Here is a 13587-nt window from a genome sequence, read left to right as displayed (position 1 = left end):
AAGCGAAGCTCCTAACACCATTCTCCAGGCATTTTCCTTTTCTGGGCAGGGATGTGACATCGCAGTCGCCAGTGTAACCACAGATGGCACAGATGGTGTTGGGCACACTCAACTCCAGCAGCCATGTCTGGCCTTCTACCCCCAGTACCCCCGGCTGGCACTAGAGGGCTCTCTTGCCCCCAACTCCGACCCCAGGACTGTGATGAAAAAAAGCAAAAGCAGCTCTCTGGGCCTGTCACCCTTTCCCTCCCCAGTCTGCAGTTCCCTCCCACACCGGTCCGCCTTTTCTCTCCCTTAGGGTTTCTCCCAGTTTGTAGAGTAGGTTCTGGGATCCACCAACCTCCCTCTGAGCCCTCTCGAGGGGCACCCTCCCACTAGGTGGGTCCCCGGGCCAGCAGGTTGAGGAGCCCTGTCTCACCATCCTCCCTCCACCCCTCCCCTGCTGATTTCATTCCTTCCTTCTCTCTCCTCTGCAGTCAGACTGGTTCTTCAGTGACGATGAGGACAAGGGGGAGAGGGTAAGTGACTCAGAGGGTGGGTGGCATCCACTCTGAGTGGCCCTGGGGGCTGGGTGGGAGCAAGACTCCTGCAGGAGAAGTCCCTGCCCTGGGGCGTCCCCAGTCTGAGGAGACACAGTCCTGGCTTCATGAGCCCCAGTCTGAGTGGGGGAGAAATAGGCCTTGCTCTAGGGAAACCCATCTCCGCCCTCCCATCCTTTGTGGAAGACACAGGAAGCTCCAGTCTGATGGGGGAGACACAGCTCTTGCCCTCAGCTGAAGGAGCCTTTGGGATTCCACCATGTTGGGGAAAGCACAAGAGTCCTGTGGGGATGGTAAGGCCTGCCCCTCAAGAGTGCCTGCCTGGTGAGCCCAGACTGATGGAGGAGACCTAGGCCCTCGTCACACCACATTCTGAGGGCTCTGAGGTCTAGCCATCTGGGAACATGCTGGCTGACCCCTCCCTCCTGTTTGCAGACCCCTGTGGATGACAAAGAGCCTCAGTCAGTGCCCAACATCGAGTATCTCCTGCCCAACATTGGCAGGACAGTGCCCCCTGGTGACCCAGGTTCAGGTGAGTGTGGGGCCTGAAAGGACTTGGGGAGGGGTGGTCTCTGCCCTCCTGAGGGTCCCAGATACCTGGCCAGATGCCCAGCTTTCCCGTTCCCACCCCAGAGACTGGGCTGTCGCCAGGCCTTCTCCCTGTCTGGGGAGGCCCAGCCTCCTGTTGCTCAGCTTCCGCCGTATGGGCTGTGCAGAGGCTGCTCACCTCCTGCTCCAGTCTCTTTCCTGAGCCTCCGATTCCTCAGGGGCCAGCTGTGTGCTCTGGGCAGGTTCCTCTTTTTAATTTTTCTTCCTTTTCTCCTCGCACCCTGCCCCTCCTCCTCTTCCCCCACGCTCTCCTCCCACCCCCTCCATCCTGCCCTCTTCTCTTCTCCCTGCCTCCCTCCTCCAGCGGACCTGTTGGAAATTTAAAGGGTACAGTGCGGTTTCGCGGCCTCGGTCACTAACAGTGGCGGGTGATTATAAGAAGGCTGGGCAGGCATTGGGCCAGGCAGAAGTGACCCTGGCAATGAGAACCCCACCCGGACACACCAGTGACCCATGCTTGTTCACAACTGACCCCTCCGCCCCCAACCTGCCCCTCCCATCCTTCTGCCCCTTCTCTGGGGGAGCTCACTGGATCAGGAAGCCTGGCCTCCCCTTGCCTGGAGATCTGGCCATCAAGTGGCTGCCCTTCACAACTCAAAGCTGTGGCCGTCTCTCGTGCCAAGCCCAGTTCCTTTGGGTTGTCCAACAGGAGGGAGGCTTGACTGAGGACCCAGCTCAGGAACCAGTGATGCCCCCCAGAAGCCTTTCTATGACTGTAGCTTTTGCCTCCATTTGGGGCTTCAGTCACTCAGCCCCTCAGTCCTGTTTCAGGGCCTCTGGACCCCCTAGCAGAGGAAAGATGAATTCCATCACTCAGAAGCAAGTGAATGCCACTAACTGTTCCCCATTCAACACACACAGCATGTCCCCCATTCCTGTCCCAGAGGATGCACGCCACATAACCCTAGTGGGGAGAAGTAGACTGGGGGAGGGGCCAGAGGACCTGGGGGGATGGCAGAGGAGCCCCCCGTCTCTTCTAATCACCTGCTGCCGCCGCCCAGTGTGTGTCGCGTGTAGTCAGCCCATCCTGCTCTTCTCACCGTGTGCAGGGGGAGGGGGCTGGGGGCCTCTAACCTGCCTGCCAGAGAGTGTGGATTAACCGCACCTGCCCACTCCCCAGTTGGACCCTGGGAGCCCTTGGGTCAATCCCCTTTCTCTCCAGCCTTGGAGAGGACACTGCCAGGACTTGTTTCTGATTCCTCCTCCACCCCAGTGATATTAAGGGAGTGGTATCCTAGTCACACAAATATGACGTCACCCTCCTTCATGACTCTGGATATAAATGGGGACCTTGCCCCAAGGGCAGGTGAACCTTGCTCTGGAGGTGGAACCTATCAGGACTCTTACCACCAGCCCACTGTACCCCTGTGTCCCACTCACTTCATTTCCACCCCTTTACTGAGTCATTTACATGGTCCCTCTTCCTTCTCATGTCCTGGGGGGCGGGGGCTGAGTGGATGTGGCACCCACTTCTCTATGCACTGTGTGGTCTCCATTTCTCCAGAGCATCTGTGACTTGCTGTGTTTCACTGTTGTGGTTTCCATGGACTGCTTCTGGTGTTTGGCATTTTCTCTCCAGCGCTTCAGAGTAACAGGGACAGGTGGGGGAGGGCAGGAATCGGGCAAAGCACCCCCTTGCCCTTAACCTTGGGCAAATGAGAAGGGTTCAGTGGATGGCAGCCTGATGTCACCTCCTGCCTCTGAAGGAAGTGGTGACTGACATCATCCCCATTCCATAGAAAATGCCGTCAGACTCCATCATACTCCTGAGGCCTGGGGAGATCTCAGAGTTCTGAACTCCCTGGGTTCTGAAGCCTCTGAGGCCAAAGAATTGTGTTCACATTGCTCGGCCTTCTCTTGCCCCATCTAACTTTCAGTTTTCTTTGTGTCTCTCACCAGCAGATTCCACCACCTGTAGCTCAGCCAAGTCCAAGGTAAGTGCCAAGGCAATTCTGGAGGCTTGACCAGCCCCCACAAGCAAGCCCACCCACTGTTTTTTGGTTAAGAGAATTAGATGGGCAGTTAGACCATGAGGGAAGTAGAGGGTTCCTGGGAGGGAAGGTGGGAAATGCTGAGTGTCCAAGGTGAGCAGAGAAGCCATACTCCTTGCCATGCTTGGTGAGGCATCTGGTGTAGTAGAAAGATCTAGCCTGGGAGTCCAGTGGCTGACAGGCAGCATGGTTCAGGAGTTGGAAGCATAGGCTCTTGATTCAGACAGTCCTAGGTTTGAATCCCGGCTCTGCCACTTCGCGGCTTAAGGATATTAGATAAGTTGTTTAATCTTTCTGATCTTTGGTTTCCTCGTCTTGTAAAATGGGCTTAGCAATAACTATGTTTGCTATGATAAATATTCTTTAAGGTCTCTGGGGAGCTTAAAGCAAGCAAAAGAAAGGAATTAACAAAAATAAGAGTAGAAATCAATGAAATTGAAAACAATTGAGAAAAACCAATGAAACCAAAAGCTGGTTCTTTGGAAATAAACAAACAAATAAATAAATAGGTAAACCTTTAGCAAAACTGACACAATAAAAAGAGGAATGATAGGAATAACTAATACCGGGGATGACATAGGGACATCCCTGCAGACCACACAGATGTTAAAAGGATAATCAGAGAATACTGTGAGCAACTCTATGCCCTTAAAATCAAAAACTTTGAAGAAACAGACCAATTTTTTGAAAAATTCAAACTACCAAAACTCACATCATAAGAAACAGATAACCTGAATAGTCATATACCTTATTAAAGAAATTGAATTTATAATTAAAAGCCTTCCAACAAAGAACATTCCATATCTGGACATGGTGGTGTATACCTGTAATCGCAGCAATTCAGGAAGCTGAGACAGGAGAATCATGAGTTCAAGGCCAGCCTGGGCAACTTAATAAGACCCTGTCAAAAAATACATCTTTTGAAAAGAGGGGCTGGGAATGTAGTTGAGTGATAGAGTGCAATAAAATTGGGTTCAATAAAATTGGTAAACCTCTAGCTAAACCAATACCACACACACATACAAAAGTATAATTTAAAAATAAAGCTGGGCAGGGTGGCCTGTAATCCCAGCAACTCGGGAGGCTGAGGCAGGAGGATTGCAAGTTTGAGGCTAGCTTCAGCAACTTAGCAAGGCCCTAAGCAACTTACTGAGACCCTGCCTCAAAATAAAAAGGGCTGAGGATGTGACTGGGTGGTCCTGGGTTTTTATACTGGATAATCCCCAGTACAAAAAAAAAAAAAAAAAAAAGAATCGTTCAGTATGTAATGACATTTTGGTTGACAACACTACACATGACAGTGGTCCCACCCTGCCTAGTTATATAGTAAGTTGTACTATCTAGGATTGTGTAAGTACCCACTGTGGTGTTCACAAAGCCATATGATCACCTAATGATACATTTCTCAGAATGTATCAGATACAACTATATTAGCATAATATTTAAATTATTATTATTTAAATGTCATTTAAATACTTATTTAAAAAATAACATTTGCCTGGAAATGTAGCTTAGTATTAGACTACTTGCCCTGGGGTTTGATCCCTTGCACCAAAAACAAAAAACAAGAAACCAATTCTCCACAATCTCTCCCAGAGAATGAAAGAGGAAGGAACACTTTCCAACTCATTCTGTGAGGCCAGCGCAGCATTAGCCTGTCAGCAGAACCTGACAGCGTGTCTCAAGATCAGGGTATTCATTTAGTCACACCATAAATACTTACCGAGCATCAACTGTGTCTTCACTGTGCTGCTAACTGAAAAGAGAACAATGAGCCAAGCAGATGGGTTCCAGACCTCACAAAGCTTTTCTTCGAATGAGAGGAGGACAGTAAGCCAATGAGCAAATGACTAGCCATCTCAGGGTCTGGGGTACAGTGGAGGCGGAAGCCAGGTGGAAAGAGTTCACACGCTGGCTGCCCCGTGAGGGAAGGAAGAGAGCATATGCAGACAGCTCTTATGAGAAGCCAAATGTGAACTGATGTTCAGAGCAAACAGAGCAAAACCCTGAGGTTGGAGGGAATCTTGGGTTAGAAGAGTTGGAGCCCCATCCCCCAGGCAGGAGCCAACCACTCTGGAGAAGGCACCTCCCCAGGGAAACGGAGAGGGAGGAGAGGGGTGCACAGCTGCAGGTGGCGTGGGTGGAGGGTAGCTGGGCACTCCCAGCCAAGGGCTCTCTTTTCTCAGTGAAGCAGGTGGGTCCTCAGCTCAGAGCAAAGGAGGTGGGAAAGCTTTGGGCAGAGTGAGGGAAGTCTGACCTGGGTCCCAAGAAAGCAGGCCAGTTTCCTGGAGGAACTGGGGAGCATCTGGGCAGGGAGGGGGCCTCTGAAGGCTGTGACCCCTTCTCTTGGAGCCAGATCATAGCCATCAGGCCTCTCCTGCCCTGCTGGGTATGGCCCTCCACACTCCCAGGAAAGCCCCCTAGCTAGAAGTCACCCTTATTTGCCTGCTGTCACCATACCCTGTCTGCAGTGGATGTGGTACCAACCTCCCAACAGCTCACAGGCCACACTTCACTGAAGCCTCCTGGGGATGAAATTCCTACCTCCCCAGGCACAAGTAGGTTCTGGGCCTGCCTGCCTCCTGCACTTGTTTGGGGACTCCTTAGGGGGCCCTCTTCTTAAGTCACCAGGTCTTGAATATAGAACACACCTTTCAGAATGTGGGTCTTCATTACTATAGATTTACTCAGACTTCACTGTGACCCTGCTGAGTTACTCAGAATCAGCAGTGTGAGACAAGAAGTGAATTCATGTTTCTTGAGCACCTGCTAGATGCCAGCAGTTATGCACAGAACTTTATACCAATACCTGTTTCATTTTATCCTCACAAAGGACCCAAGTTTTGTACCATCCCCATTTTATAGATAGGAAAACCAAGGCTCAGCAGGTTCAAGTAACTGGAAGTTTGGGCATGTTCTAAGGCACTGGGGAGTGGGGAGCTGGTTAGATGGTTTCTTTCCTTGAAGAATGCTCTGGGGTGTGAGTTCTGATCCTCTGCTTTTGGGCTTGATTTTCTGGCCCAAGAATTAGATCTGTCCTTGGCCTTAGCCTACGTCAGGAATCAAGCCCCTGAGAAACCAAGGCCCAGACCAGGCTGCCAGGTTATTAAGTAATAGAGAGAAATGACTGTCAAGGTGACAGATAGTGAATTGTATGTGTAGCAGGTGGTTTCTGTAGTCTGATGCACGAAATTCTGGGAGTCAGAATCCAGGTAGGAACCACCAAGCATCTAAGAGGAGTCTCAGCTCAGCTATCAGGAAGGGGCTGCCTTGGGCCTGGCCCCCACCAGGCTGTGAGCCTCCGTGGGTGGGAACAGGCGCAGTACTCATCTCTGCAGTCTCTGATTCTGTTGCCTGGTTAAAATCTAGGTGGGCATTGTCAACCACATTCCTGGGAGCCTCCATGGGGTCATTGCCACCAATAGGTGCACAAGAGGCCGAGAGGCGTGGGGCAGATCAGACTGCTTCTTGTTTTGTTTCTGACACAGCTGATTCTAGGGAAGACTGGTGGAAAAGGGGGCTCCCAGCCTTATCAGAAACTGTTGTTCTAGATGTAACAACTGGCTTGTTACCCAGGTCACCCAGGTGGGTCAGTGTCCTAAATTACAGTCACACTCCCATGCTGCCTCCCTTCGAGGATGGTCCTGGGTGTTCCTGATGGGAGAGTAGCCAGCACACATCACAGGCCACTCTTAGCTCCACATGGCTGGGGCACACCAGCTTAACACCAGAAGGCTCCTTTGTCATCTTGTTTTTTTTCCAGTGGCGGGATGGTACCGAGGATTGAACTCAGGGACACTCGAGCACTGAGCCACATCCCCAGCCCTGTTTTGTATTTTATTTAGAGACAGGGTCTCACTGAGTTGCTTAGGGCTTCACTTTTGCTGAGGCTGGCTTTTAAAATTTTTTTAAAAATACTTCTATTTGTTTATTTTTATGTGGTTCTGAGGAACCCAGTGCTGAGGCTGGCTTTGAACTCTTGATCCTCCTGCCTCACAGGAATGGCCTGGGATTACAGGTGTGCACCACCACGCCTGGCTCCTTTGTCATCTTAATTCCAAGTTCTCGGGGAAGTAGCCCCCTTTGTCTTCTCTGGTGGTTCCTCACTCCCGTTCAGCTCTCTATGCAGCCCACAGTCACCAGCCCAAGGTCCCGGCTGGCCCAGGGGGCTCTGTCTGGCGTCCCCCCACTGATAAGTTCCTCATCTCCTCATCCTGTCCTAAGCCCCAGAAGTAACCTCCTCATGACCCGGATCTGGAAAGAGAACTATCTGGCCACATGAAAATATTTGCGCTAACCACAGACACTGGAAAGCAGGATTCCCCTCCACTTTGGGTCTCAAGGCACCTTCAGAAATCACAGGACAGGGCAAGTAATGTAGCTCAGTGGTAGAGTGCTTGCCTGTCATGCATAAGACCCTAGATTAGACCCCTAGTACCACAAAAAAAAAAAAAAAAAAAAAAAAAAAAAAAGAAAGAAAGAAAGAAAAGAAATTGTTTAAGCTGGGCACAGTGATACACACCTATAATCCCAGTTACTCTGGAGGCTGAGGCAGGAGAATCACAAGTTCAAGGCTGATCTGGGCAACTTAGCAAGACCCAGTCTCAAAATAAAGTTGAAAAAAGTTCAGTGGTAGAGTGCTTACCTAGCATGTGTGAGGCCCTGGGTTCAAGCCTCAGCCCTGCAAACAAAACAGAAGAGGGAAGCTTCACACCCCGGCTCCAGAAGACCTCCACACAAAAATCCTGCAGCGAATTCATTCCGAGCCCTTCTCCGGAGGCCTGAGGCTGATAATCAGCTTGCTAGTGAAGGCAGCAGTTCAGCTCTCACCAATGAGGTCTCCTGTTGTCACTGATTGCTGAGTTGAAAATACCCAACAATAGTAACCCCTGCCATTTTTTGAGCACTTGCTATATTACTGTGCTCAGAATCATCAACCTTCTCAAGTGCCCTGTGAGCTGGAGACAGCATCAGCCTTATTTTGCAGTTGAGGAAAGAGGCAGGAAGAACTTCTGTAACCTGCCCCAGGTCTCGCAGCCCGCTAGTTGTCTGCTCAGTGCCTGTCCTCTGAGACAGACCCATTACAACAGTGCCTGCCCCAGAGAGACTCCCCCCACCCCCGCAGCCACACAGCTGTTAGAGCTGGCCACCAGGGTGGGCATCTTTGCTGGGGCCGCTATGACAAAGTACTGTGGCTGGGTGGCTTGAACAACAGACATTTCCCCCAGTTCTAGGGGCTAAGAAGCCCAAGATCAAGGTGCCAGCATGTTGGTTTGTGGTGAGGACTCCCTTCCTGCTTTGTGGATGACCACCCACCTTCTCAACATATCCTTATAAGGCAGAGGAAGAAAAAGAGGGAGGGAGAGAGAGAAAAACCACATGCAAGCTCACTGCTTTCTCTTCTTGTAAGGGCATTAATCCCACCACTAGGGCCCTGCATTCTAACCTCACTGAAGCATAAATTTTTCATGACGGCTTCCAAATACTATCATATTGGTGGTTAGAACTTCAACATAAGGTTTGGGAGAGACACGATTCAGTCCATAGCAGTGGGTAAAAACAGCCAGCTAATCATTAGCTGGTTGAACTGGGCTCATTTCTGTTAGGTCTCTCAGCCCTGGCTGGGTTCCAGTAAACCCACTCTAAACACATGCATGATACCTAGCAGTTGCTCAGCATGGTGAATACACTGGACCAAAGAAAGGCTGCAGGGGTCTTATCTACCCAATCCATGGAGCCTCTGCTTGTCACCTTGGGTGACAAGGGGCTCACTCATGCATAAGACCACTATGGCAGGGGAAAAGTTCATTACAATGACTTGCATCCAGATCTTATTCGCACCCAATTGCTTCTGCTAGCGCCAGTTTCCAGTAGCCTCTCCTGATTTGTCCCCTTGACCTCTACTCTGTGAATAATCTGCTGACTCAGCATTCCCTGGAAGAGATCACTCTGACTTCACTGTGCTGGAACCAGGTGGCTTGAGAGGGTAGTTCTATCAGATGATCTACCAAATAGGGCGAGGAGACGTTAATTGTTGCCTAAAATGTAAAAGGGCATGTTACTTCAAAGGGTTGGTAGGGCAGTATCTCCAGAGTGAAGGCTGGGTTGGGGTTGGGGTCAGGGCACTATGCTGGGGAGGCTGGGGCTGATTTGAAGGGCTCTGTGTGCACCCCAGGAATTGCTTGTCCCAGTGGACGTGGGGACATGCAAGTCTGGAGCAAAGCTGAGAGGAGATCAGATTCTTGCTTCAGAGTGATAGCTCTGGAGAAGGGGGTGACCAGGTGGAGCAAGGATGGAGGAGGAGTCCTATTAGGAGGGAAATCGCCTGGAAAAGGCAGAGTGAGGATGCGCAGGAAGACACTGAGGATGAGCTGGCCATGGGAGCCATCTCAGGAGAACTGAGAGGACTTGGCTATGGACAGCTGGGAGAGGAAGGAGTCACAGGGCCACCTTAAAATCAGGAACAGGAATGGAGGCAGTTCGGGGTGGAGCAGGCAGAACAACGTGGCTCCAAGATGGGTAAATTTTGAGGTGCCAGGAGACACCCAGGTAGAGGTGAATTTGCAGTTGGAAGAGGAGTTCTGGAGCTCAGAGGAGAGTGGAGGAGTACAGTGAGGCGTTGTACGTTGTTTTCCAGGGGAGTGGAGAACAGAGTCCTGGGGAACTCCCCCAAGGGCACAGGAGAGGCCAGATAGTGAGGATGAAAAGCAGGATCCAGGAGGCCATGATGGGTAGCATAGGTTCTGCTGGGAGAGAGTGGGAGGCCCTCACCAAACCCCCAGGATTTAGCAGACAGGCTGGTGGAGGAGAGGCTGGTGCACCCAGCTGGGGCGGAAGGAATGGCTCCCTTGCAAACTGTCCGATTGTACAGAATACTTCTGGCACTTTCGGCAGCCAGCTGGTGGTTAGATTGTTGTGGGGTTGGGGATTGGCTGGGTGGGAAAAGGAGAGTGTACTTGGCCCTGTTGTGTTAGGTTTCCCAAACAGGTGAGTGGAGAGGGAGCTTGGGTGTCTGCTTGGTACTGAGGATTAGTGTGCAGGAAGCTCTGGTGATTCCAACCAGGACTGTGTATGTTAAATGGGCTCAAACTGTCAAGTGTTAGGCACTGTGGGGAGACTAACCAGGGCTGTTGTCAAAAAGATTTATCTAGATTTATCTAGGGATAGAGACCCATCCCAGCTCTAGGAAAAAAAAAAAAAAAAGCTGTGAGCAGGGATTAAGGCCACAGGGGGTGAACAGGCTTCTCAGCATGGATGGTGACACTCCAGCTAGTACAAGAATGGAGGAGGAACGTCTCGCTGTTTTTTTGTTTTGTTTTGTTTTTTTTCCCACTGGGCTTGGGCCCAGGGCCACTCAACCACTGAGCCACAACCCCAGCCCTTTTAAAATTTTATTTAGAGACAGGGTCCACTGAGTTGCTTAGGGCCTCGCCAAATTGCTGATGCTGGCTTTGAACTCACGATCCTCCTTGCCTCAGGCTCTGGTGCTGGGATCACAAGCGTGCGCCTGCACCTGGCCGTGGAGGAGGAAGGTCTTATATGCCCTTATGGGTTCCAACTTGGTCTGGGCCCGTTGCAGATGGGTGCTGTGGTTCTGGGCGTAGTGTGGAGGGCGCTGAGGCCATTGGGCCCGGACTCCTCATCTTGACCTGTCTCCCTACACAGGGCTCGTGGGCCCCCAAGAAGGAGCCATATGCCCGGGAGATGCTGGCGATCTCCTTCATCTCGGCGGTCAACCGCAAGCGGAAGAAGCGGCGGGAGGCGCGGGGGCTGGGCAGCAGCACCGACGACGACTCCGAGCAGGAGGCGCACAAGCCCGGGGCGCCGGCGCCAGGACCCCCGGAGCGGCCAGAGGGGCAGCTGCCTAGCGCTGCTACCCCCGAGGCCCCCCGGCGCCTCAGTCCCCCGGTGGCTCCCGAGGAGCGGCCGGCCGCCGACACGCGCTCCATCGTCTCGGGCTACTCCACCCTGTCCACCATGGACCGCAGCGTGTGCTCGGGCGCCGGGGGCCGGCGGGCGGGTGCGGGGGACGAGGCGGACGACGAGCGCAGCGAGCTGAGCCACGTGGAGACGGACACCGAGGGTGGCGCGGGCCCGGGGGGTCGCATGGCGCGCCGGCCCTCCTTCAGCTCGCACCACCTAATCCCCTGCGACACCCTGGCGCGGCGCCGCCTGTCCCGAAGCCGCCCGGACGCCGAAGGCGCGGGCGCGGGCCGAGGGGGCGCTCGCGCGCCGGAGCTGCCGGGCTCGGCCTCGTCCAGCAGCCAGGAATCGCTGCGCCCCCCGGCGGCCGCGGCGTCGCTGGGCTCGCGGCCCTCGCGCATGGAGGCGCTGCGGCTGCGCCTTCGCGGTACAGCCGACGACATGCTGGCGGTGCGGCTACGGCGGCCGCTGTCGCCTGAGACGCGGCGGCGCCGGAGCAGCTGGCGCCGCCACACGGTGGTGGTGCAGAGCCCTCTGACCGACCTCAACTTCAACGAATGGAAGGAGCTGGGCGGAGGTGGGGGACCGGAGCCCGCGGGCGTGCGGGCACACAGTGACAACAAGGACTCTGGCCTCAGCAGCCTGGAGTCCACCAAGGCGCGGGCCTCATCGTCCGCCGCTTCGCTGCCACCGGGAGACCTGGGGGCCCTGCAGAGCCAGCCCCCACGCCGCCCGGCCGCCTCCCGCCTCCATCAGTGTCTGTGATATCCTCTTCCCTGTCACTCGGACTCCACTCTTCCCCAGCACCCCTCTGGGGTCTCCGCTGGCTTGCACTCTCTCTTCCGTAGCCCCCGGGTGCCGCCCCCGGGGCTGCAGGGCGCTCTGATTGGTGTGCTGGAACTGGTAAGGGGCGGCGGAGGAGAAGCCCAAGCTGGACTGGAGGGCTCTACTGCCAGCAGAGCGGAATAGAGGTAACAAGAGGGAGGGAGGAGAGGGACTGCGGAGGCCTGTGCACCCTGAAAACGTAACTCGAGTCTGCCCTCCTAGCCTTGCTATGGCTGCACCTAGAGACCCTTGATGACCATGGGGTGTGGATTTAGTCCGAAACCCCCAAGTTTCAGACTAAAGGAAAGATAGTGGGTGATACTGGCTTTTTGCTTCTTTCCTCTGTCCCTCCCCCCAGTTAGCTCATAGCTAAGGGGGGTGTGTATGTATGTCTGAGGAGAGGGGCGCCCCTGGGGGAAAGGGGTGTGTGTGTGTGTGTGTGTGTGTGTGTGTATTGTCACTGTCGAAAGGTTTCCAGTAGCAACTTCTGCCCTCACCCCCACCTGTCCTCCCACCTGCCCCCTGGGTCCCTGCCTTTGGTGCACACAGGGATCCTACCCCTGCTTCTCACAACCAGAGAAGGGGTTGGGGCCATTTCACAGAGACAGGACTGAAGCCCTCACCAGGGTCACACCCCACACACCCCCTTTTGTCAACCTCTTAAGTTACCCTCCTAAGCTCTTTGACCATGGGGAACTCCCTGTTGCCCAGTTTGGGCAGGGTCCTGGGTCCCCTGCTGGTACCTCCCTCCTTTTTGTTCTTCCAGCGGAGCCTGTTCCTTCCACTGCTCAGGCACGCAGACCCCCACTTTCTCTTAAGGAGGGGAATATTCAAGAACAGCCCTGGTGTCCATTTCTCTCACACACTGATTTTTGTTGGGCTGTTCCTGCAGGATGGGTGGGACCGGCCCCCACTTGCCCCTTCACATTGTAAATAAACCTGGGATCACCAGGCCCCCTACACCCTCACTCATTCCAGGGAAGCCCAGGTGGGGTTGTGAACCCCTCTGCCACGTCTGTCAGTTCTCTTGTTTTATGCAAAGATTTGCTGTAAAGTAGATTCTCTCTCCTCCCTCTCCCAGCCTTTTATTGTAAATATTGTCTCTAAATGTGTAACATATTATAAAGAATTTATAAGGATTTTTAAAGATGTTTTGCTCATTTAAAAAAGTGTTGTAACAGTGTTGGGTAAAGCCCTCCCCCCACCTCCGCATGGGTCCTTTCACTGTGTCCTTGACACACTTCTCTAAGCAACAACTAAGATTTCCTGCTTCTGAAAAGTCCTGTCTTAAAAGTACAGTCTATATCTTGGAAATAAATGGCCTTCCTTGAGGCACAAGTCAGCAGTGTCACTTGTTTTGGAGGGAGGAGTGGGACAGAGCAGGGCTGTGGTGGGGGACAGGTGAGGTACTGTGGAGGGAACGAGCTGGACCAGGTGGTGGCAAGGTGGAGGCAAACCTATTTCTCCTGGTGGCTTTTGTAAGTGTCCAGGGAAGCTGGCGTGAGCAGTGACACAGGTGCAGATGCAAGTTGGAGGGGCAGCAGTGGCCCTCAGTGCTGCCTGGACCTTCAGAATGGTCGCAGGTGTCATCATAGGCACTCCAGGCCCGGATTACGCTGTGAAAGGACTGTGGGGCTTGCCCGCCTGTTGTCCAAGTCACCTGTATAAGCTCATAACATGGGGTGGGCTTCCTTCTGTAA

At 53.3% G+C, this 13587-nt stretch overlaps 1 protein-coding gene across 7 annotated transcripts in view; it reads left to right on the top strand.

Annotated features, from left to right (window-relative positions):
• The window catches only part of Arhgap23 (Rho GTPase activating protein 23), an 85216-nt gene extending 71966 nt beyond the window's left edge, over nt 1-13250 (top strand). For 4 of the 7 annotated variants that reach the window (XM_047544137.1, XM_047544138.1, XM_047544140.1 and 1 more), the window contains 4 exons: nt 477-518; nt 975-1071; nt 3048-3082; nt 10805-13249. In XM_047544137.1, the coding sequence (XP_047400093.1) occupies nt 477-518; nt 975-1071; nt 3048-3082; nt 10805-11827 (1197 nt within the window). In that variant the 3' untranslated portion in view covers nt 11828-13249. Of the gene's footprint in view, nt 1-476; nt 519-974; nt 1072-3047; nt 3083-10804 lie in introns of all 7 variants that reach the window. The other 3 variants (XM_047544139.1, XM_047544134.1, XM_047544135.1) reach the window with 2 other exon arrangements.
• The last annotated feature ends 337 nt before the right edge of the window (nt 13251-13587 follow it).

The sequence above is a fragment of the Sciurus carolinensis genome, chromosome 3, assembly GCF_902686445.1.
Source record: "Sciurus carolinensis chromosome 3, mSciCar1.2, whole genome shotgun sequence".
In the NCBI taxonomy this organism is placed as follows: domain Eukaryota; kingdom Metazoa; phylum Chordata; class Mammalia; order Rodentia; family Sciuridae; genus Sciurus; species Sciurus carolinensis.
Note: the sequence above shows the minus strand (reverse complement) of the source record. Positions and strands in the feature narration are given on the sequence as shown.